Genomic DNA, 26,150 nt, shown 5'->3' with positions numbered 1-26,150 from the left:
ATGAGATTGTAGGCCCACATTTCCAACATAAATCTTTAAAATTTTCCAGAAGAATTTGCATGGATACTTCTCTGGTACACATGAAAGGTATTTGAACCAATATGTAAATCTAACTGACTGCTTCCCTGGAATGATCCACAATGCTATTGCTCTTTTAAATGATAATGTTATGGATCATCACCACATCGGCTTCCAAAATGAGATTAAATGAATTCAGTTATACTCATTAGCTACATAAAATATCTTAAAGCATAAATATACATTTTTTTTTTCTCTTGAGCAAATTTATTGGCTATTGCTAAAACCCTTAACCTCATGGTGATTTAAAAAAATTCAAAGTCTGAATATCTGATTAGGAACATGGGATTCTCTATGCCTGTGGCATAATGATAAAGAATCCTTCCCTTATTGCTTCCATTAAAATTTTTTAAAATCTGAAGTCTGTATGAGAATCTTTAGTATCCAAAATGACATCTCTTGGATGCTGCAGAGGAACTGTGTGAGGATTTGAATAATATCAAGCATTTCAGGCAAGATAAAGATCACATATATACTGATGTAGCTTCTCTAATTTCAGCAGATTGTTTCTTGTTTGTACCAGTATAAGCACAAATAGATTCAGATATCAGGTTCAAGAAATGAAGCTGCTCATCTGACAAGTCACTGGACTGCTATTTTTAACTAGCTGGTTCCATAAGTTTGTAAATAGAATGCACAACTGAACAGTTCAAGCTTTAAAACTTTAAGATTTTCTTTGCTGTAATCTCAACATAGTTTCACCCCTTTTGTCTTTTCTTTATCATCTTATTATGCTTACAAAAATATATGTCTACCTTCTATAAACAAGACCTACGGTTTTGTATTGCGTTATTACACACTGTCTTGAACTCTTAAATTGTTGTTCACAAATTAAAAAACACCTTAATTCCCCAATATAAGCTTTTCATGCTCTTATTTGCATGCACAGAAAAAAATAGCAGACCATACATTCTAAAAAGTGTACAACTTGTACACGGTCATATCACTAAACCATTCACAATAAAGGCATCAAAACCATCAGAAGACAACAATTTTTAAATCAAGTTAAGACTTGCCTTTTCATATGGGGGGCATGTGTTACTTTGACTTTTGCATTACTCTCTTACGGTTTCTGACTAGCTGAGGCTTGACAGCAACAAGCCCAGTTGGCTGTTGGGGAGTGCCCAGTGCCCAGTACCTGGTGCAGAATCCACTGTGGGTGCGCGCGCCCGTGGGCACCGCCACGCTCTGCCTGGCCAGCTCCGCGCTGACGACGGCCGGGAGGCTCCAGAGCTCGCGGCTCCCGGCGCTGCCGAAGCTCAGCACCAGGCGCCTGTCCCCGAGGGACGCCCCCGCCACCGGGGCACCCGGCCCCCACAGCAGGTCCCAGCAGGGCACGGCGCTCGGCGCCTCACGGCAGCCTGGCCCGGCCGCGCTGGGGCTGACGCTGAACACCGCGCTGTCGGGGCAGTGGAAGGCCTGGAAATTAAAAAGGTGATGGTAGCATGGCATGCTGGCTTCTAAAATGAGCTTTATTCGTGTTGATTTTGCACAGAACACTCTCAAGAAGCCAATGACCACAGCTAACTAAAGGTTACACTAAGTGCGTTGCATTAAAGGCTATTTGCCCAAATCCTGCCTTCGGGTATAGGCTTGTAGCACAGCTATCTGGGGGTCCTCAGCAACCAGCTCCAGTGGAACACGTCCCTGCCCATGCTGAGGGGCTTGGAACTAGATGATCTTTAAGGTCCCTTTTAACTCAAGCCTTTCTGTGATTCTCTGTGATTTACAGTCAGCTCTCAGTAGCACAACATAACTCAACCAAAATTAAGTTACATTCCTGTAACACAACTGTGTTAACAAAATCCATTTAGGGTTAGAAAAATAAGAATGGATTTTAGCCTCAACATTCTCCCAGTTCCCTATATTTAGACTGCCACAAAACGTGTGATGCACAACCGTAGATACTGATGTGAAGAAAACTAAAGCAGAAGGAAAACAATACAGAAACAGGAACTTTAAAAATTTGTTCATCTGCCAGCTCTTCTATTAAGTTGGACCCTAAGAATTCTTTCCACATATTTTATGATAAATGTAATCTTCAATAAATATGTATGAATGGTGGATTAAAATATATTGACCATGCATATATTTTGGTTCCTGCAAGCTAGTCCTTAAATATTCTGTGATATTATTAGAAAACTGATATTCACAATTTGATGCAGTCTATGAAATACATAAACTTTGGGCACATCTCTAGTACTGCAGCTTTGCTCAGATAACTGGAATCTTCCCAAAAGCATAACAAAAAGTGTTCAGTCTGCCAGGCCAATATACCTTTTTTACATGCAAACTCAGTAAAAATTCCGAGAACATTTTCAACAGCTACTACGGATTACACTGCCTATTTTACAGAAATGGCCATTAGTGCCTGAACAGATGGAGAGCAGGCAGAACTAATTCTGCAATGTGTAAGAATTTGCTGCTTGCACAGATTTCTGAACACAGTTAATTACTGGAGTTGAATTTACCCAGGATTCATTAGTCTAAATGATATAAATTACTTTATGATTATTATGTCAAAAGATTTCTGTTCCAAGCTCTGCTATATGCAGCTCAACTAAATACAGCTACATATAAAAACAACCATTTTCAACAGATGACAAACAAAAACCGTATCTACAGTGCTTTACCTCTTCTCCTGAGTGGGATTTGGAAACAAAAAACTGTGGCTTATAATAGATTTGATATGATGTATCATTGATTATTGTTGTCTTATCTTCTATCTGTAGAATTTGTATACCTTGTCGAACCATGGAAGAAATGCAGAATTCACACAACTGTAAGATAATGAAATTGTGATGAAATGAAAATTGTGATGAAGTCACACAAAACCACAAAAGGCAGTGAAATGCAGCAATAGAAGTGCTGCTCACTTTCTAATCAAACAAATCCTCTCTATATTCATGCACTTCGTAACTGGAGCCACATCATGTACTTTTGAAGTTGCATCTGTCAGTGCTATCCAAACAAGATTGAAAATTCATTAATTCTTTTTCCAGGAGATATTGTATTATCTTTATGGGTTGCACAGTATGTTTTTGGCAATCTAATTCTTTAAATTATATTTCATACATTATTTATACTTTCTTTATGTTGGGCATATATTAACATAATTAGGGAGAAGCTTTCACGCTGCATACATTTGATTGTTTTATCTGCTATATGACTTTGTTTTTACATGATAAAGTTACAAATCATTAAAATTTTCTTCTAACCTTTTGATGACCTGGAAAAGCACCAAGTTTAATTTCAGCTTCAACAAAACCTTCTTCATCCAACGTTACTACTTCCCCATTATCGGTATCCTTCCATTTTGGGGAGGTCACATTATGAACCAGTTTAACTGCCACTGATTTGTGCACAGTATTAGTGTTTGCCCAGTATATTCCAAGCTGAAAAGCTTCCTGCAAGTGAAAAAATGACTGATCATCAGTTGTTCACAATTTGATACATTTCTACTACAGTTCTAAATGCAGTTTCCAGTAGGCAGTGAATATAATTTCCTGCCTTTCTCCCTCTGATGCTTTATATGTGGTACAAGGATAGATGAAACCACAAGGTGGATAAGGAACTGATCCTTACAGGGGATCAAGGCCATAGTCTACACTGAAAGGTGTTACAAGGCAGACCTTTTGTTTATTAACAGACATACAGAGGAGGGAAAAGATGACAGAATAAGCAAGCAGTATCAGATTGCTCAACTGGAATGAACAAGCTGCTGTGCCAAATCACCTTAATTATTTAGAAACTAAAGAATAGCAAAGTTATAATAAAAAAGAATGTGCATGGCCAAGATATGTGGGAAGACCTGTTACACTGAATTAAGGAAAGCAGGCATTCTAAAGAAAATTTTCCTCTATTGTAATTCATTCTGTGTCATTATCAACTTTTCTTGATAACATTAAAAGCTATGAAATAATATTACACAAAGTGCTCTCAAATCAAATATTCTTTTCAGGCTGTCAATTTTGCTACTGTGGTCAACAATTTCTCAAGTGACATGTTGACACTAAGTCTTTACTTGGCCTTTATAGCCATTTTCGTGGGCTGCTACCTTACACCCATGTTGCATATTCTTTGATTAAACTGAAAGGAAGGGGAAAAGGCTGCTGATGAATGAAGGCCTTCTTCCTAGTGTCTTGCAGACAATTTTTAACTATGCATCTTTAGGATGTTGTTTTCCAGCATTGCTACCAAGTATGCTGTGCTACCCACTCGGTGACTCAGTCAGTGTGGTGAATTACCATTGTTACTGCTAGTCCTCATCATATGACTAACAGACAGACACAGTAACTGGAAAGTGGGATTCGTCTGCAGTAATAACCATTCTTCAGAATCCGTGTGTTTAGCAGAACTGTGCCTGCTAATGTGAATGGCAAAGTTACCTCGAAGTTGGGAGGTATAATTACTTTCCCACTAGGTACTTGAAGAAGAATCTTCTCTCCCTCAAACAGCCAGAGGTCCCACTTGGACTGATTGATAAGCAGAGCCCAGGGCAGGAGTTCAATCAGCAGAGTTCTAACACACGGTTTCCACATTGACAGCTTTACCCGCATTGGACTATCCCACTGGGAGAGCTGTTCGTTGCTGTCAAAAACAAATAAGCAAAAACTTGAAGGAATAATGAATTCAAGATTACAAATGCTAAGGTGTCATTTTCAGAAATTTGCAAGGCTTTTCTAGTTGTGAGACAGAAAAACTTCTCTTCTTACTTCTGGAACACACTGAGGCGCTGTCAGAAAGATCTAGATAGGCGTAGGCTATAAAGGCATATTTTTAACTCCACAAGTGCAACTTAAATTTAGTCAATTAATAAATACCTTAACAAAGTTACCACTGTCCTTCAGAGCTAAACCTGTGACTTTTGTAGTCATCAAATCACATTTCCTTTTTGTTTCCCCAGCAACTACTTCTACAGTAACTCCCTGTTTCTCTACTGAAACAAACAGCAGCTGAATAAACAACAGCCTCTAGAGCTGCAGTAAAGAAAGTACATTCACAAAAAAATGGTTCAATTTTTAAAAAATCCATACTGATGCAATCTTCTCAGTGTAAACAAGGGCAGCCCTGAGGCTGACCTAATTATTTTCCCCACCTGCCATAGCTTCTGCAGTTTACATGCAGGAATTATGTAACTGCTGAAAATACATTCAATGTTCATCACATATAGCCTTGGAGGATGTGGAGCCTTGGAGGATGTGGTTTCAGTTTATTTGGAAAGGCAATGCAACAGTCATGAAGAAGGTTTAGCAAGGAATTACCTGTCTGAATCCTTCCTATTATAAGGCCATGCAGGCTGGGGAGGACTAGCAATGCCATAGAATTCGGAGAGCACTTGGCCGACGTTGCCACCCGGATGGGATTTAGTCACTATCTGTTTAATCAGAGTGGTTGAGATAGGGACTGCACACTCTGATGGATCATCTTCTTCTCTGTCATTGAAAACAGACTCAGTCACTTACACAACCAAAGCAAGTATTACCATTAACATTTTCTCTAATGAGGCTTCCCAAGTGACAGTTCTTCCCAGCAAGAACAGTCTCATGGTAATCATGGATGAATCAATGTCCAACAGTTCCTGAGAATTTATTGACATGTATGGATTTGTTATGACCCTATAATGCCCTAAAAACTCTTCAGTATTCTCAAAAAAACATTTCAAGATAATTCAGTAATTTATTTTTTAAAACACAAGAATATGGACTGCTTAATTAAACAAATGCCAGTGTGCTTAGGATAGTTATACCAAATTTAATATTTGCTCCAATAATTTCAGCTACATATGCTTGTTCTTTCATATCCCATCTGGGCATGGCATACTTTCAGAAAAAAATGCAGAAGAAGTTGAAGTATAAATTTTTCTTTCTTTTCCATACAAATGAACCATTTTCAAGGAAAATGAGTATTTTACCTGGCTTGAAAAGTCAGATGGTGTGTAAGATCAGGTTCTATATTTTGCAGTGCTTTCTCTTGTCCTTTCCCTGGAATCACTTGTGTTTCATTCAGTCCCAGGCTTCTTTTCTCTATATGTAAGATAATAGGGTCTGGAAGATGGCTCCTTACAATGAAAAGAGGGCTGAAAACAATCTACAAAAAGAAAAAAAATACACCAATTTAAAGCCAACTTTATTTCAGTATTACAACTGTTGAAACAAACTATTGAGAAATCTTTACACTGGGTCATTCTGACCTTAATTTATTATATGACATATAAGGCATGAACATTTAGATTGGAGAGACATTAAATGTACTTACTAATCGCTGTTGCACATGTGAATTGGGCTCTAAAGTCAAAACTGTGCACCACACATATGTAATTGAACTCTTTGAAGATGGTACCTGTTTGTAGAAAGATCAGCATTACACTAACATTATTCAGGATGATAAAATTCACTATTTCATTATATCAAACAGAAATCTAAAGGCAAAGTACTCAGTTCTCTCAGACATTTTTAATGCTCTATTCCATATACCATTTCTTGTCATACCTGAATGACAGTGCTGTGTTCTGTGTGTTTAGAACTTAGACATACATCTTGGGACCAATCTTCATCTTCTGTAGATTTCACACTCAACTCAGTGAGCTCATTGTTTTCTAGGATATATGAAGGCAATTTCTGCTTGGCTGCAAGGCAGTTGATGTGTTCTTTAACAACAGCCTGTCCATCTTGACTAATGTAATGCTGAACCACTTTCAGTTCAATACTTTCAGAAAGGTAACTACAGACTGTCTGTCTTCCACAGATTAGGATCTAAAACACACAAAAAATACAGCTCTTATGTAAACAGTTGGGAAAAAAGTCAAAATTGAATTAGAGAGTGAAAACCTGTAGAAGAATAATCTCCCTACTTTAGTTTTCCCTGAGCACTGTTGAAGGCAGTGACTGGTAAAACATTATTTTTATTGGCCAAATTTATGTCCAATTTCATAGAAATCTAGGCATTAAAATGCTTGAAATATTGCTAAGGCAGTATCCATGCTTGAAAGACACACTCCTTTCCTTCCCACTGAACTCAGCAGAACTACCCATGGCTGACAGATCTGGTTTGGGTTTTAAGAGTTCTGTGATGGTCTCTGAATGTTGAGACATTTCTGAGCAGTCACAGGGATGTACTTCAGAAAGGTTTCTGCGGATACTTCCCATTTCCATCACAAGCCAATGATGCAGAGCTTTTATGCCTGACTTTTAGAGCTTATAATTTCATTAAATGACTGTAACGTGTTTCTGTATTTAAGTGCACACATCTAGAAAATGACCAGATTAGACTTGGCGTTGTTGCTGTCCATCATGCATGAATTGTGTACTGTAGAGATGTATCTGACTTTTTCCAAGCTATACTAGGGAACACCATTCCACATGTATCTCCCTTGCAAGACCATCATAATTTCTTTTTTCATGAATGGGGGCCCACACCACAGCTACAGCCCACCATGTGAAATCCCAGCAGGGCTTTCAGAGACAGGCACTGCTCCTGTCTCGCCAGCTGTGCTGTTGTTGTGCAGTACAGCTCTGCCACATCCATGAGCTGAGCATCTTCTGTCCACCACATGCTCTGGCTTCTGCCAATGCAGGCAGAATGGCTGCAGTGTCATTACACATCTCTTTACAAAGATAGTAAAGGGAAAGTTATTGCACAGCAGCTGATTTTCAAATGTTAATTTGGTAATTCTTTTACTTAAAAAAATATGTATGCCTGAATTACTATCCAGAATATATTATGAACAGCTTCTTAAAAAAAATTAAGAGAAAAACCTGTTTCTCAAGAGCTTAAAACACTGTAAGAGATTATGTAACTTAACACTGTCAGAACTTAAGAACCACGCAAAGGGATGTTTATGGGAGCATATCAAATACATGTTGGTAACTGAACTTTTAAATGCTAAGATCGACACCTAAGTGAAGAAAAAGGTTGTAAAAATTCCCGAAATTAGCCCCAAAAGACTTTTATACTTGTTTTTTGCAGATCCCAGTAGGAGAGAATAAATAACAAAGTGACTAATTCATGAATAGGCAACAGTTTAAATTACTCATGTTATTTTTTCCTAACTGGATCAAATCCTTACTTGCTTCTGCACTCCACTGAGCTGCTGAACCTTGATAATAAGTGATGCTGTCCGGCCCTTGTACTGAATGGTGCGAATAAAGGTCCCTGTATTGTCCACACTGAATGGCTCAGACCACCGCCAGTTTCCCCAGCCTTCAATACAGATGTGTAACAGCTGGAAAGAAAGAAAGAAAGAAATTCCTACTTCAATACATAACCAGAAAAAAAAAGTGCCTTGCAGTAGGACATAAATTCCCATGACAGAGAAGTATTCTTGGTTTGAAATCTCAGCAATGCTAAGCACACCAGTTGTCTGAATGATCCATTTAGTCTGTAATTCTGTGATTTCAGCCACAATCAGAAGCAACAATACCATAAAATGGCTCTGAACCAAGCATTTTTATAAATTACCTTATTTAACAGTATGTTTAACATCCAGGCACACAACTGTTCACAAAAAAAAAAAAAAAAAAAAAAGGGCAAGTAGACTAGAGAGCATAAAACAGGAAATAAGAGATTTTCTTCACTGCCTTTGAAATTGTTCTAAAAGCCCATTCTATTACCAGCAAGGTGATACAGAACATAGATCCATGACAGATTTTTTGCCTTCAGAATAAGACAGAAAATTACAAATACTCTTCCCTTCGAAAATAAAGAAGGACTTGTATAGCTTGCATATATGTGTCTGTTAAATGCAGAATGTGGTATATTGCTGAGAGATGGGAAACATTTCATTTCTTACACAAATGTGGTGGTAAGCTCAAGCTTGACTGCATGAGAAGAGATTTAACTGCGTAATTATACTCCCTATGTGATTTATTCCGGAAAAGGAGTGGCTTTTTTCCAGTTTAACTTAAATCACTTCCAGAGCAATAAAGTCTTTCATCATTTGAAGAGCCTTTCATCCATTTACCCACCATACGCACTTACCTCTGTCCCATGGAGATTCTTTAAGCCAGAGTAGTGAAAATTGGTACTGTTCCATGTAGGTCAATGAAGTTACATAAATTTACACCAGCTGAAGATCTGGCTATTTAGCTCTGTATGGATCTTTTGTGGCTGTGCAAACTTAAGGATGCGAGTTATATATAAGGGATCAAAGCAATAAGCATTCTGGGTAAAATTTATTCTTTGCAGAGGGCCAGCACAGAGCCTAAGCATCACTTAAGTTCTTTAAAACAGTCATATGAAGGCCTTGTGGGAGTTCTCTCTTGAGGGTTGAATTTCACTCTGATTTTGGACATCTGTCATTAATTAATTTAAGTAATTGAGAACAGGATCAGGCCCAAAGATCGAATATTTGCACTAGCAAAAACTGAAACTTGTAAATACTGTGTTCTTCCATGATTTGCTTCCAGAAAGAGATAGCATTCACCATGGGTCTGGTCAGTTGGACTTACTGAAGGCCTGGATGTTGGGGTTTCCTTCATTGTTTTAAGAAACAACCACAGCAATAACTTTCAAAGATATTACAACTCAGTAGCCTGTTTGCAATTTGTGGTATCCTCAGCACAAGTTACACACAGAACAATAACATCCATTCAGTGGGTGGCTTTTGAATTTGCAAGAGTGATGACTGCTGCGTTCAGATTCAAATGAGTTTTATGCTGGAAGCACAAAGGCTGATACGCGCCAGTGTGTGCAAGGACAGGCATCTGGATGTGCACACGTGTGGGCACAGCTTTATATTCAAGGGTATGTTGAGGGAGGCTGTACACTAGGACAGCCAAACTCATAAATAAACATGTCACTTCGATTCTGAAGCATTAGTTAAAGAAAAGGAAAAAGAAAACAACAAAAAAAATCCAGTTGCAATGGCTGGAATCTGTTCAGTTTCTCACAGAGGCAGCTGGGAATAAATCTCATCACATATGAAAATTAGGAAAACACGGAAACTGTTTACTTTGGAGAGAATGGTAGCTCGAAATGACAGCCAAATAATGAGAAAAGGTATTTAAGTGGTCAGTCTCAGCTATGAAGCCCACAAAATACCGTGTGCTCCAGAAATAGACGTCATGTAAATGCCATAATTGACAATTAGTAATTACATGTAGCTACAACACTAGGATGTCTCCCACCCTGTATAAACAGTTTTGCTCACGAATTGAATGTTCCCAAGGAACATGCTGTCAGCTTTCCCTGAGCAGTCATTAGCTCCCAAATGCTGTCTTACTAATTTTCTGTGTAGCGATGAGACTGCATTTAACTTCAAGATTTAGAAAGAAAAATAAAGAAGAGCTATTATAATCTATTGGCATTTTCTTATTTTACAAACATTCAATTTGCATAACACGAAGGATATGGCCTTCATAATTTACTTTAAAGATATCTAATATATTTGTATAATGACCTAACAGTATAAGAATTGGGTGCTGCGTAAGTTTACTTTTGAGCCAAGAAACTGCATTTCATGAAAACAAAAAGAAAGATCTCTGAATGATTATTTAAATGTGAGATTTCTGGAAAAGATTGCTAGAAATAATCAGCAAATGACACTGAGTGACGCAGAAATATAAGGCAGGAAATAAAAGTGGCAGTGATTTTAGAGAACTAAGTAATCAGACATTAGCATCATTTTATCAGAAAACAGGTTCATAGATTCACAGAATTTTCTAAATTGGAAGGGACTCACAAGGATCATCAAGTCCAGCTCTTTAAGTGAATGGCCCATACAGGGATTGAACCCAGAACCTTGGTGTTATTTGTGCCTTGCTGTGACCAAATGGGTTGCAAAGTGACCTGATACTAAAGATTTGCAATAATTGTCATTAACTCTTTCACTGATAAAGCTTTATGCTAATTCTAAGAATTTATTAGACACTGTTCAAAAAAGTTCAACAAATATAGCTAGATATGGGACATATATAAGGAGAAAAGAGAATTCATTGCATTAAGGTACAAAAAATGGACTTCAAAGCATTCTAAGAAATATAATACATTGATAAGCAAAAATTTGTAGCTTAGAGAGAATTTAAACAGACTATCTATTGTATATGTGAAGATAGGCACTCATTCATGTAAATATTTGATTTCTGCATTTTCTGTTGGGGAAATATACCAGCAGATAACCCAGAGAGTTTTGCTCTGATTAGACTTGGCTGGGGCTCTTAGCCATTATGGATTTCTGTTTTGAGAGGAACAGAAATTACTTCAAGGGAGGCAGAGTAACATGAAGCTGCTTTCAGTGGAGCAAATGACTAGAAAAGCTTTATCTTTAAAATAAAGAATATCTTTATCATTCTTCTTCACAGAATGTTTCTATATGCTCCTCAAAATTTACTTAGGTTTTCAGCTAGATGTGTGCATGAAGGATATGATCTGAGTAAATAAAGCTGTGTGTCACATGACAAAGCATGATGATTTTAATCATCCATAAAATGGATGATTAAAAGTGAGACTAAGAATTTAGCCTGTCCAGAAAATGCATCAATTTCCAGCTGTATAATTAATTTAAAGTTTGAGCCCTCAAAATGCTTAGTGATGCAAATTTGATTTCTACTTTGCTTGTAGATTCAGCAGATTTAACTTGGTTTCACCAAGATTCTTTAGATTGTATTTGTCTTCCAAGTGAAACTAGAAAATGTTTTTTTGGGGGGGAACAGGGGTAATTGCTATGAACTCCAGGAGTTTAGGAAGAATCAAGTGAGGACCTGGTAAATGGTGCGGGAGCAGTTGTTATTTTAAAAGATAGAAGATAGTAAAATAAAAGCTGTGATAATGAAGTAGCATTGAGGAAATGTAGCTTTGGAGATGGGAGCTGAATTCTAAGCTTGAACCTAAAGACATTTTTAATTCAAAAATTAAAGGAGAAGCTTGATTTGTATTTTTTACTGTGTTTTCACAATACAAGGTGGCTCTTGACTAGGATTAGGATTCACAACAATAAAACCAACTAGTATTTGGAAAAACAGTGAATGAAATATTTATTCTGCACATTATCAGCTGCAGTGGCCACCAAAACAGCTTGAACTTCACTTTGGGTTCATTTTCTCAAGTGACCCGGGAGATCTGGCCAGTTCTATGCCATTGGCCCTTGTAGGACAGCAAGCCAGTACAGAGCATGGAAAAAGGTGTTTTCCATCACCCCCATGCTGGCTAGTAGAAAAAAGGTCACACTGGGCAAATATACTCTGATCCTGGGGGCTCCTGGAGATGTTGTGAATCTCAATGGCACCTGCAAAGCAGACCTGAACCTCACAGGTACAAACTCATCCTACACACTGTAGTCTTTTGGTTGGGAACAGTAATCAAATTATAAATGTTCATGGATAATATTAATCATTATCTGCCCAGATATTACCTAGAAATTCAATTACATGTAATATAGTATAAGCATTGATTTGGAATGCAGGAACCCCCCAAAAAAGCAACACTACTCTTCTCACTTTGTGAACAGCATAAAATATCATACAGCTTTTTTTGCCTGATGTTGTTCCTAATGATGTGGGGAGGATTATGGGAAGTACAAGAGATTGTTCAGAGAACCTGTAACACTCCTAAACAGTAAAATGGGAAAATATCCCAATAACAACTGATATATAAGTTACAGTTTCTAAATTTCAACCCAGAGTATTGCATATAATTTTACACATTATATAACCCAATATCTGAAAGAACTGCAATTTGGAAGTAAATAACAATGAATTGTGATCCTGCCTCAACATGAATCAAAATTTGGCTTCAGTCTTTTTTTTTGAATGAATGAGGAGGTTCTTAGCAAATTCGCTATTTGTAAAACTACAGTAGCTTTTAAAAAGTATGTTTATAAAATTTAGAATTTGTGTTCATAGACACACTATTTAAAATAAGAAAAATTTTATATGCATTCTAGTGAAGGTACTAATAATGTACTAACCAGTACTAATATCTTCTCAAGACTTTGTAAATGTATGATCAGAAAAGTGATAGGTATATTTTCCCTCAAATTCTATATAAGTAGCAATAAAATGACACCGTTTCAGGCATATTTACTTACTTTGATAAGAAATAAATATCTTTTATTAATACCCACATTCTCATTGAAGTCATTGCCCAATTCAACATAGCAATTGATTTTTTATCCATTATATCTGCTGCTTCAAGTTAAAGATGATGAAAAGTGAAAATGTGTAACTGTTACTGTAACCTTGGAAGGAGACTACAGAAGGGTTAGAGAACTGCTACTTTCTAAAAATTTCTATTATGCAACATTATGTTTTGCATGGAAAGCACACAAATGAACTTAAATCCATCACTCTGTGCTTCCTCAGAGGACTCTGCTGAAGTTTGAGAGTGGGGAAAACAACCAGTAAAAACTAGCACGTTATAGACAATTTCTGCTGTCTGTTCATAAGCAATCTCTGCAGAATACATTCAGGGGACTCTCACATGGATATCTGGTTTTTACATTTGCTGTGGTCCCTAGTGGGACCCTCCAATTGCCTACTGTCTTGCAAGACAGAATTCCTTAACTCTGAGTAAATTACTGGGAAGATCTGATCTCTTCTAACTTCAGAGTTTCACCCTATGTATCATATGCTCCAGTTCATCTAAAAAACACAGCTGTCTTGGAGACAAACATGACTTTTGATGTAACTGGGGCCCATCCCACAAAACAATGTGAAGATCAAGATAAGGAGTGCAGATTTGGTCCAATAATAATGTAGGAGCCAGTGTTGTCTGTAGAGCACGGAATGATGTATCTTCTCTCCCCTTTTAATGATATCTAACAGACCTCTAACTTTCATTAAAATCTGCAGAAGGAACTCACAGAATCTGGCAGCTTTAGATAGAATTGCTTAAAGCCTCAAATACCATCAGTTTTGGACCAACCCCAACTCTGAAAGAGACTATACAGTTGGGGGTGTCTTATCCCTAAGGGGGGCCAAAACCTTGTGAAATCTGAGGAAAATGTTGGGGGGGACAGAGTGGCCTAGATGAGTGAGCATCGGACCTCAAACTTATTACTGAAATATTAGCCAAACTAGCGAGACTTGCAGGAATCAGAGTGAAAGTTAAAAGGGAAAGGTTAGGTTCCCTGAAATGTAAAGGATCCAGGCAGGGAAAAAATAAAGGAAGCAAGGAGCTTTAAGTTAAGCCGAACAGTTGGAGGGACACCATCAAGAGCTGATAAATCCAAATCCTTGGTGTGTTATAGCTGTTTTTGTAACATAAAACAGTTGAAATTTTTAAAATTTTAGCCTATAGTTTCATAAATAATAAAATTAATTCTAAATGCAAATAAAGCATTATAAAACTATCTGCTAAAAATATATATTTTAGCTGTATATATATATATATATATATATATATATATATAATTGTGTTAAATTATTTAAATGGGCAATTACCGCATCTCTATTCTTAATTAGCAAAAGAAAAATGGAGAATTTTATTGATGTGAATGTAGAAGAAATACAATCCTTTTAAAACTATTTATTTTCATTTAACTGAACTGCCTTGCCATACTAAAAAAACATTTTGCAGAGGTTAAATAAAGTATTTCATGGCAACCGCTGCTTCTTAGTGCCTGTGTAACAAGAAACATGAGCCAGCCAAAGTTGTGCAAGTTGGTTTTCTTTCCCAGTAAGAGAATGTGGTATCTAAGACCTTGTCCTAACTCATTTTATCCCCAAGAGTAAGTCAAGTAAGTCAAGTATGAACTAATGCCTGGAGGGAAGTCCCTGACTCCAGAAGTATGGATTATTTCACATTTATCTTACAATCTGCTCTCAGAGTTCTTAAAATTCACTAACTTGGCAAGTCAGGAATTATCATGAGAAATGAAATAATTTCATAACTATGAAGTCATCTAGCATTCCATGAATATGACACTCAGAGGGTTTGTCCTTGCTTGGGCATTATTCTGACCTTTGGATAACAAGCTGCTAGATAGTTTTGCATGGAAACAATTAGAAAAGTGCCATAGTATAACAGGGACAACCTGATGTCTTGATTGAGTTGCTGGCTTCATTTCAAGGATTTGTATTAATCATTAAAAAAATGTACATGACAACATTTGTAATAATATTTAAGCAAGCTTTTTTGTATGATTTAAAATTACAAGGGATTGTAGTAGTTAGATGAACTGCCATTCTGAATGCTGTATTTACAATGCACTCATATTGGCAGTAAACAAGTGAATAGGCTTATAGGGGAATGCCAAAGTTCTCTCTTTACAAGACCTTCGTAAAGAAAATTTGTTTCTATCTCAACTGTGTGTAGAAAGCCTGTGCTCTCATATAGTTTCAGTGAAATTACCTCAGTGCTGTTTTTTTAATGTCTAAATTTCCCAGCAAGACATGGCTGTTTAAAAATGTTAAGAGAGCAGAAATTGTGTTGAAATTATTCCAAAGGCTGGGACAAGGGAAGTAGAACCTCCCTACTAGAAGAGCCCGCTGGCCAGCAGTGTGGCTGAATCAGGAGTCAGCTGTTAGCTTTGCCATCTCCTGGGACATGGGAATCCATCATGACACTCCTGACTTTTTATCAGCCCAATTCTTCAGTGAATCTAAATCTGATCAGAGCAAAACAGAATGGGGAAACCCTTTGACATCATCAACTGTCAGCTGAAGAATGAATATCTGAAAAATGAATCTGAAGCTCCTACTGTCACCTCACCCACTCTCTTATGTGTGATTTGGTTTTCTGATGGACTTTTCCACCTTTCATCCTGAACTTTTGTTTTTCATTTAAAAAGGAACTTACATGGCAGCCATGAAAATGGAATGTTTTGCACTGCTCAAGTCTGTGACTGAAAGCACAGTTTAGGTTTTACAGGTGTTAGATGTCTATATGCCATGTATTCTGATGGTGGTTTTTAGCAGTTCAGTTGCAACTAAGAGAAAGTATCAGTAATGAGCTGTCATTTCAATTCTTCAACTTTTCACTTGCTTGAGATAATCTTAATTTTTAAAACTCTTTACAGTTTGAACCATAAGTGAATATACACCATACTCAGAACTACCCCTTTAGTAGACCTATCTAAAATGAGGATTCTCACAAATGAATAATTTTATGCAAGTAACCAGAAAATTAATGTAAGAATTTTTTAAGAGGAAAGCCTTACTTAGTTCTAAGTTTATTTACATTACTTTAAATATTTCCTTCTTCTTCTTCCATGTGTTTATTAAAAGGTTTAAATGTAATTTTGGGTGGTTGCTACAAATGGAAGTGATAATTGGTTATGAGTTGTAGGTTACACTTAGTTAGCTTTCATTCTCCCTCACACAACTAAGGGGAATTACAACAATTGTAATCCTATCTCACCTGATGAGTGGGGATCTTGTCCTACAGTCTGACATGTGCCCAGCTGCACAGAGCACAGATACCACTTGGTTTGCTCACCTGTGGGATGGGGCATCACAGGCGTTTCGCACGTATGAGAAAATGTGTCTTTTTTAAAACATGGAAAGGGACATAGAGTACTCCAGAGTCTCAAAGTCTCCAAAGGCCTGTCTCTGTCACTATTACACCAGCATGCACTTTTTATAACAGCTCCTCTGTTGCTCAGCTAAGATGCTTCTTTATGAGCCTGGCTTCCTCTTAACTTATGCCCTGACTTCAGTGTCAACTGCAATTGTTTACTCTGGCAGATTTTGCTCTGCACAGATTACCACATTCATGTAAAATTCAGTAGTTTTGCACATCCATCAACTGACATGGGAATGAAAACCACAGTAAATTTGCCATCTCTGCCTCCCAGTGTAACTTGAAACTTGTCAGCAGTGAAAGTGGACACAACTCCTGTTTAGAATTACAATTCAAAATTTACTGTCTTTCTCACATGCTAAGACTGGTATTTCCTAGGGCTCTAGAGGAGTTAGGAACTCCCATTCATTACATTCCTCCTAAGATCTGTTAAAATTTTAGTAATTTTTCAGGGCAGGACTACTGCTCACCAAATGGGGTGGCACAGCTCTGTAGCTTCCTACTCAGCAGGAGCTGGGTATTTACTAAGAAAAGAGAAGAAGTGGGTTTGCTGTTTCATAAACACTTTTTAAATTAGACTTAAGTTCTTGTCCTGCCTTGAACAAAGTGAGAAGTATATTTATTACCACCTCCCAAGCATTGGCCTCCTCCCCCAAGTAACAAGACAAGAGGAAATGGGCCTCAAGTTGTGCCAGGAAGGTTTAGATTGGATATTAGGAAAAGATGCTTCATGGTAAGGATTGTCAAGCATTGGAACAGGCTGCCCAGGGAATGGCTGAGTCACCATCCCTGAAAGTCTTTAAAAGATATGGCACTTAGGGACATGGTTTAGTGGTAGACTTGGCAGTATTGGGTTGGACTCAATGATTTTAAAGGTCTTTCCAACTTAAATGATTCTATAGTTTCATTGAAATACTTCCTATTGATAGTTGTTTTATTTCAGTTTCAGTGTTTATCCTTAAAACAAAATATCCAATAATGCAGAAACTGTATTATTTAAACTATATAAGTGGGGTGTTTCTGACAATTTCAAATCTTTTCTAAGGCAAGTACAAAGTTGAGAGCTTTGTCCGGTTTGACCCTGTTCTGCAAACAATTTCAGTGAACAGATGCTTTTGGTAAAAACAACTGGTTAAAAAAATTCCCCAAATCTCTAATGTACATCTCAGGAAACACGGATCGCTTAGTTATAGAAACCTGGCAAGTTGTCTTTCCTTTTTTCAGAAGCTTCACACAACTGCTTTGTTTTACAAAAAGTGCACATCCAGTTCTACCCTTGAGTAACTTTTAAAGACTTCTGGCTTTCCTCACACTTTGTTTATCTTTTCTCTGTGTTGCAGCCCTAGTGTGTGACTCCTGAAGGAACTGGAGCTTTAGAGATGGTTGAGACCACAGAGAAAACCAAAGAAGCAGTGCATAAAGCCACCATCAGCTTTAGCAAATGCTGCCCTGGAAGGGCTGTTCCTGACATACCTGTGGGGACTTGTGCGAGCGCCAGCTGTACTGGTGACTGTGGAGAGTAGCCAGCAAAATATTCTCATCAGTATCCACCTGGCCAAACCTCAGCGTCTCTTGAGTGTCATTACAGATCACGAAATGGCTGAAGACAAACTCCTCTGCCTCAGGGCATCGGTTCTGAAAGGAAAGGGATATGAAAGCCAGGAAGAATCCACGTCAGTTGCAGGACATTCGGCAGCTGCCTGCCCAGTGGTGACTGTTACGACACAGAAATGCAAGATCTCTTCCCTCAGCTTTGGCTTCATAGTTATCTCTGCAAAATCTACTTTCTGGGTTGACAAAATATATCCTGTGACTTTAAATATTTTACTTTATGTTTTTGTAATGCTAATCTTAAAGATTTAAAACTACAATAAAACTAAATTTTCTAATTTGGGTAAACAACTTCAACATTAAATTCAGTGGGAAAGGACATTATATAGGATAAGCGGGGTACAACAGACTGAGCAGAGAGGCATGAAGAGGCTTCTCAGTGCCTGACAACTGAGCTCTCAGGCCAACAGGTTTACAGTTTCTCTTCCCCACCACCTGCTTCTAATTTGAAATATTGCTGTGGATCAGCAGAAGACTCCCTCTTTCCTAATACAACATCACTTGAAAAGACAACTAAAGAAAAAAAATGGAGACATGAGTAAAGTACTTTCACAGCTCCATGAGGCTAGTTTGAAAATGCATTGTGCCATTTAATAGGAAAAAAATTAATAGTTTTTAAAAGTATTTTAGATTTTACAATATTTTTTCTCCAGCATCTTTCCATCCCTCTCTTTCTGCTTTTCGTCTGACTGCTTGTCATTCTGTTGACACAATGAGATTATATGATAGTCATAAAAATTGCCACAACTACTAGTCTTCTACCCCTGAAGGCATGAGCTATAATCCCCTGTATGGGAGAGGTCAAAGTGTGACTGACGATTTGATTTGGAGATAATCTCTTATATATTTCTGCCCTAGTCACTAGTGGGCTAGCACCTTCCACATACAAGCAACTATCTAGCAACTGCAACAATTACTCAAAGAAACCAACATTTGAATAGTTTCTGTGCAGTTTAATGGTTCTAACACAAAATATTAATCTTCTTGTGGATTTTGTTACCTCTTATTGACCCATCTTTCCTTGCACACTGTTATGACAACATTTTTCTGTTGGTTTATTTCCCTCTTCACAACATAGCTCAGCTACTTGTTTCTCATCCTTTCTTCCCATGACGTTTTCTCTAACTTATGGAACCTCCATGGTTTTTGAGAGTTGATTCTGTTTCCCCTCCTTGCTCTCTCAGTGGACCTTTTAAATGGACATTACAAAGCTAGCACCTTCCCTGCCTCTAATCATATGGACCCCTTAGCTTTTTGTTAACAATGTGCCTTGAAGCCTACAGAAATTCAGAGATCAAACAAGAGGGAGAGAAACACTTCGTCACAGATTCCCTATGCAGCCTTAGTAATCCTTGAAAATCAGTTTGGTGCATTGCTTGTAGTACATTACTGGGTGATGCACATGGAAGTTTTTCTGAGAAGTGAAGTGTGCAAGGTATGTCCAGTTTTCCATTGTTGAATGCATGTTCACTACTGGTTTCTCCAGAAGAAGCTAGGGTGAATCTACAGGCAGAATCACAGCACGTCTGGGGCTAGAATGGACCTCTGGAGGTCATTTAGTCCAATGTCCCTGTTAAAGCAGGTTTGCCTGGAGCAAGCTGCACAGGATCCCATACAGGCAGCTTTCAAATATCTCTAAAGAAGGAGACTCCACAACCTCTCTGAGCAATTTGTTCCAGTGACTGGTCACACTCACAGTAAAGATGTTTTTCATGATGGTCAGATGGAACTTCCTGTGTTTCAGTTTGTGTCTGTTGCCTCTTTGTCCTTAATCAAGGCAGGTTGTAATTCCTTTTGTAACTCAATATCAGAATGATTGCCTGGGAGTGTTTCTGCAAATACTATTCACCCTAGTAATATTTTAGCATGAGAATATTCAGATTAAAACTTCTTCCCAAATCTCATTACTTCTTCTGCATAAGATCAGGTATCTTTAGTGAAACAGGAGTCAGGTGAGCATAACCAAAACTGCACTTTCAAGTAGCAAAACTCTTTACAGAGCAGTATGTCTGTATCACATTCAGTAGCAGATCTGAGTGTGCTAAAGGCTGACATTTACAGTGAGTGCAGAGTTTATTTTGGCATTTTCTAGTGGAGGATCTATGGCTTTTTACTGTCAAGCTGCCATACCCACATACCCGTAAGTCTACCGCAAATATATGTATTTTCCTGCTACAGCTTTGTAAAATGTTCTTTTAAAAAGGGGGGATTTACTATTCACAGAGCCCAGCATGTTGTTAGAGTCAAACCTATACACAACCCCAGAGGAATTTAAGAAAAGCTTTTTCTTTTCACTCCAATACATTTTCTTACATTTTTCTTTTCACTCCAATACGTAGAGATTGAAAGAACAATGCCATAAGATGATGAACTTCCTTCTTTTTACCTTAGTAGCTAACTTAGTTTCAAGTAAGTAAACACAAACTGTAGGGTTTTGCATTTCCCAGAGGGAAAAGAGAATCCAGTGAGTTTTTGGCATACACAGAACTTCAAACTTCTGCTTGGGGAATGTTATCCTATCAGGAATTATTAGTACACTTGCACACATTTTGGTGCTGATGAATGACTGCCATTAATCATTAGTCTTGAAAGCTAGATTTGCTACTAGAGTTCAATGCTTTTAACAACAACAGTTCTCAAAGTTACATGAAAGAGGTATTTTAGGTTCCATTTTATAATAGTTCCAAAGTTTTAACCAAGGAAACACCAAGATTTGCATAATAGGGCATTGCCCTGTACTACCAGGCTTGAGAGAAAGCTACTGATGTGTCCAGTCTTGATAACAACAGATGACTAAAGGAACACCAAGGAAGCTTGAGGATGCTTTAGCTCAGTGTGGCAACTATGCACTGGACACCCATGTGTCTTTGTCCCTAGGGATCTGCAGCAGCACTCTGTACCCATCACAGGGAACAGGATCCCACATTGCTGCTGAAGTCTGACAGTAGAAGCTTCTAGAGTAAGCAGAAAAGGAGAAAAAAAGTCAGCAAAAGAATGGAGTGAAGAAATCTTGATTGATAAAAGAATGTCTAGATAAACCAGGTGCAATAAAACCAAATAGAACCAGGCTATTTGTGTGGCAATGATGCTGAAGGGCTAAATAATGACTACAGAAGCTGAAAACATCTAAGCGTGGATTGGAAAAAAATTCCTCTCTGAATTAAAACAGCAAATCAAAAGAATCAGCAAAAGATTAACAGCCTGAATCAGATACAGATTAGGGTCAGTTCCTGGGGGACAATTTCCTGCCCCTCTTTAGATCATTTTTCAGCTGTTATTTTCTCTCAGAGAGGCCTGGAAAGTGTCTCTCCTTTATTGGTCTTTCAAATATTTTGTGAATTCTATTCAGAGAGGGGGGAAAAACATCTCACATAATACTAGTCACCAGGCTTTCTCAGTCTCAGGACTTTTTGCTTGTCTTAGCTCACAGCTATTTCAAAGCATTTCTGGATCTGGAAAAAACCCACACTGTAAAAGCCTAGGCTTTTTCATATGCACAAAGTTATTTTCTTTGTGCTTCAGAAGCTTCCAAAGACTTGTGCAAGCTTTTTCTCTCCCTCTCATGTACACACAAATACACACACACCAATACACACACACACAATCACCTAGCAATGTCTTTTTTCACAGAAAGTCTTTTGCAATTTATTTCTCTTGAAGGCTCTCTAAGAGAAATGAACAGTTTCCTTAGGATTCTTTAAACTTCACTCTCATAGCAATGTCCTGGCATTATCAGGTAGAAATCTTCTGTATCCTTTTCCCTTTGTTCTTTGTGCTGATTGTAGAAAGATGGGGAAACCACTGTGATTGCAGATGTCATTTTGACTGATCCCAGCTTATTAAGAAAACTTAGGCAACTGCCAACAGAAAGGTTAAGCACCAAGCAGACCTTGAGGAAAAGAAGTTCTAGTGGTCTAAAACAGGTTTAAAAGAGGAGCTTTTCTAACTTCTGAGGAGTTTGGGAAAACAGTTGCAATGCCTGGCTTATAGTGGTCTCCTTGTGAGGCCACAAAGGAAAAGCTTTTTCCCAGAAATAACACTTTGTACCATACCTGGGGAGCTGTTTTCTCAGCCGACCCTCTGTCTCTAGGTATCTCAAACCAATAAGGCTGTTAAATAATTCATGAAGGCTTAAATGCCCAAATAAAGGGAAACAAATATCACACGCTCCACCAACGTATGTTCATAAGAAATACGCATTTTCTCACTTGATAGTCTCTGTGTTATTATTAAATAATAAAACTAAACTTATAACAATATTGAAATTTCTTGCCCAGGTCTTTAATTATTAAACCCATGACTCTAGCTTTGTATTTAGATGTGCATTAGCCAGTTACTGCTTGTAGTTAAACAGGAATTTCAGATTAGACAGTGAAACATATCAAAAGGGGAAACTGTTTTTAAAAAGTGCTAATCCTCTCAGATTTTCAGCATGTGACTTAGAAATATAAAGCCTGGTATTTTTTAGGCTTAATGTACTTTCAAAATGCTCGCCATTACTTAATTAAAAAAAAACACAAACAAAAAAAAACTACCAAAAAATAACAACAGCAACAAAAATCAGTCCATATCTAGGAAACAAAGACACTGACAGAGGCTTCTGTTAATTCTGAACTCTTGACCTAAAGGTGCATGGCCAAATTGTTTCATGCTTCATCTGTCTGTCTACTGACTCCAACATCACTTGTTGCAGATTTTAATCCAGTAAAAAAATATGTGGAGAATTCAAATAACCCTTCCCCGGTTATTGAATTCATGCTTCTAGTTGTAGCATATTTATATCGCATTTTGTGTGAACAGCAGACATCAAACAATGCTTATTATTGGGAAATGTATTCCCTCCCCGTTCAGGGCACGCCAACCCCCTCAAACTGGAGGTAAAGTCACATAAAAAACATCTTGGCAACAATTAATTTAATAAGCTATTTTGAACCCACTTGTGTGTTAACTGTTCCCTAATTTCAAAGCGATGCAAGTTTTTAATCTCAAATACTCTGGGCTAGATACCCACCACATCAGAACATGGTGGCAAGTACCCCTGACATGAGAGGAAACGAGAAAATTACAGCAACAATTACAGAATTATATCCTCCTGTGGCTCATGTTAACATTGCCAAATCCATGTATAAATCAGTACCAACTATTCATAGAATGTACCTGTCAGCAATATACCATGCGACATATGGCTCTACTTAATCAAATATACAATTCCATTTTTTTCAACTCAGAATATTCCTTCAAGGCACAGAGTAGTCAGTCAGTCATTCACACTGTGATGTGGTTTAAAACATTTAAATATTTATGCACCATATTTTATTTATATGTATAGCTATGTCTGAGGGATCTTTTTTTCCCCCATCCTAAGAGGAAACTGACCTTTCTGAAGGCCATTTTGCAGTAGTTGCCACACATGTCTTAGATGAGGGACTAGTACTAAGTCAGAAATATTTTGGGTTTAAACAGCCTACAAGGACTTTCTTATACTTTCTATGTTTGTTTTTTATTAAAAGCATTGTTCAAAATATGACAAAAAACAGAAATTGGAGCTACAAAGATTTTTGTTCACATTGATATTTGAGCCAGCTGTGAAGATTTAAATCACACTAGATCTTGTTTTATGAATGTCCTTTTGCAACAAGAAAACCATGGAATGCCCTTAAAAAAGAATTTTTTGATATAAAACAGATGTTTTATCCTTTTTTGGGGGCTTTGTTATTGTAATGCCATGATAGGTAATTAATTCCCAGGCTCCACATAGGTCTTCAGGCAGATGAAGAGAATGATTTGATTTCAAGGCTATAGTGGAGTCAGGGAATTACAGGCCTTTGAGGGGTCATTGCAGAAGCAAGTTTCTTATACTGGGACTGGCTTCAGCCATTAATGCTGCTTGCACAGAATGTAACATGAAACTAGTGTTGAACTTCAATAAGGATGGAAGTAGTAGCTGGAAACAATATGTGCTGTTGCTCAGACTGAGTTGAGCTGATGTATCATGAAAAGGCACTCACCTTTTCATAAATTAATGGAATATTTTGCATTTCAAAACCAGGGTTTTGGTTATTCTGATATGAATCCATGTAGTTTCACTGAAATTCAGGCCATTTACCTTTACATACTTTTTCCCTAGTTTTCATTGCTATCGCAGAATTAATGTTTATAAGGAAAAAAACAATTTCAGTATAAGTTAGGGCTTTTAAATCTTGAAATATTTTAATGAAAGCAGTTGATATTCTAATTTGCTATTAAAGTAATCACAGTAGCTATATTTTTTCTCATTATTGCATTTGCATACCTGTTGCCAAGCTTGAAATGCTGTATTTAGAGAATGAAGTGCATATTGGCCAAAGCTGATGAAAATAGGGTCAACCATTATCGTGCAGTCGAACAGCCTTCCTGCTGTGCTGCTGGAAACAGCAATCTGCCCCCAGATTTTGAAAGGTTTCACAACACTTTGCATGGTCACATTTCGACACTCCAGAAGTTTACAGTCAGCTTGAGTCGAAAACTGGATCTCCTGGAACACTGACTCATCGTTCCACTGACGAAGATATACATGAGGCTCATCAAAGGAAATTATCATGTATTCTAGCTCAGATGGCATGTTCTTATCAGATAAAAATGGCTGAAGAAACTTTGGTGGTGCTGAAAAGTAAAAGGACAAACAAGACTAGAACCATTGCTGCACTCTGTTTTTGTAAACTGTGTTTTTACTGCTTGTACATAAGATGAAGAGAAGTAAATCTATCAAAGAGTTGACATTTCTGAAATCTGAAGTGAATCCTGTTCACACTGTTAGATGTAAAACAGTATCATAATAGCAGCTGCAAACAAAAAGGATCTGCAGAACAAAATCTTTTCATGGTAAATAAAAAAGCCAGTGAAACTGCTTTATCTACACACTGCTCAATGCTTCAGATTGCCACCTATTTGGAACAGAGATCATATTTCTGGGAGAATTTTTGCTACAGTAGGTGTATATGATATTCCACACATAACACATTACAAACAATAAAAATTGGCAATACAGTATTTGCTGACATGTGACTTTGCAGGCCAACAGGCTCTACACTGGAAGTTGCCTTTTCTGCAGTTACGGACAGTTCAAGACCACAAACCCACTGAAATGCAACATACTACACCATAATACTAGAAATGAAACAAAACAGTATCCTGAGACTAAAGCATGAGAAATGTATCACAAAAAAGATTTTATCGCGTTTTTTGAAGTCTCAGTTGTGCAGAGTGCTGAGCGCTGAGGCAGCAGACACTGCAAGGCACGTACACCCCTTGTGTAACATTAAGGATGTGAATATTTCCATTTATGTTATTATTTATGTTGCTGGAACTACTCACATGCTTAAAATTAGCATATGCTCTAGTGCTCTACAGATTTGGAACCAAAACACTCATCCCTATCCAGGATCAAGCCCTGTTATTCTACAAACTGCAATGGATACAACAAGTTGTGTGCTCCCTTTGTGTATAACATAGCACAAAGGAGCCCCAAAACTTAAGGCCTTTAGATGCTATAACAACAGTAACAACAGCATAAGCTCAGTCATTGTTGAGAAATAAAACAGCTGCCTTTGATTTTAATCTGATTTTGCCTTTTCCAGATAATGTAATTTTAAAGACTGAGCATCTGAAATTGGACTGTAATAGTGAGGAAGATTACGTACTGATAGAGGTAGCTGACAGAGAGTAAGTTATTTTTTAGTCATTGAATGTCAGTCTTGGTATGATTTGATAATGAATATATTATAATACTTGCAGAAACACAAAAAGTACACACAAAGAAAGCTGTCCCTGTCAAAATTATCCAAGAAGTTTGCCCATCTTCCATAGAAAGCATTCCTGGCATTTGAAAATCAGACAATAATCTAAAGATTTCTTGGAATGTATTTGCCATTAATGCAATGACAGAGAGCACTGAACAAAACCAGATGTAGCTCCAAAAGTGATCATAACTGAAATAACTTAAATCTGCAGTTCTCAGAGCTCTT

At 37.5% G+C, this 26,150-nt stretch overlaps 1 protein-coding gene across 4 annotated transcripts in view; it reads right to left on the bottom strand.

Annotated features, from left to right (window-relative positions):
* Positions 1–26,150, bottom strand: part of VPS13B (vacuolar protein sorting 13 homolog B) — a 426,576-nt gene that overhangs the window by 29,107 nt on the left and 371,319 nt on the right. For all 4 annotated transcript variants that reach the window (XM_030266479.4, XM_030266481.4, XM_002198879.7 and 1 more), the window contains exons 42-52: positions 24,440–24,789; positions 18,010–18,171; positions 8,147–8,302; positions 6,570–6,833; positions 6,337–6,420; positions 5,993–6,168; positions 5,343–5,513; positions 4,467–4,668; positions 3,297–3,485; positions 2,712–2,858; positions 1,217–1,497 (exon numbers count right to left, since the gene is read on the bottom strand). In XM_030266479.4, coding sequence (XP_030122339.4) covers positions 1,217–1,497; positions 2,712–2,858; positions 3,297–3,485; positions 4,467–4,668; positions 5,343–5,513; positions 5,993–6,168; positions 6,337–6,420; positions 6,570–6,833; positions 8,147–8,302; positions 18,010–18,171; positions 24,440–24,789 — 2,182 coding nt within the window. The remainder of the gene's footprint in view (positions 1–1,216; positions 1,498–2,711; positions 2,859–3,296; positions 3,486–4,466; positions 4,669–5,342; positions 5,514–5,992; positions 6,169–6,336; positions 6,421–6,569; positions 6,834–8,146; positions 8,303–18,009; positions 18,172–24,439; positions 24,790–26,150) is intronic.

Source organism: Taeniopygia guttata, chromosome 2, assembly GCF_048771995.1.
Source record: "Taeniopygia guttata chromosome 2, bTaeGut7.mat, whole genome shotgun sequence".
Lineage (NCBI taxonomy): Eukaryota > Metazoa > Chordata > Aves > Passeriformes > Estrildidae > Taeniopygia > Taeniopygia guttata.
This window is presented reverse-complemented; position numbering and strand designations above follow the sequence as displayed.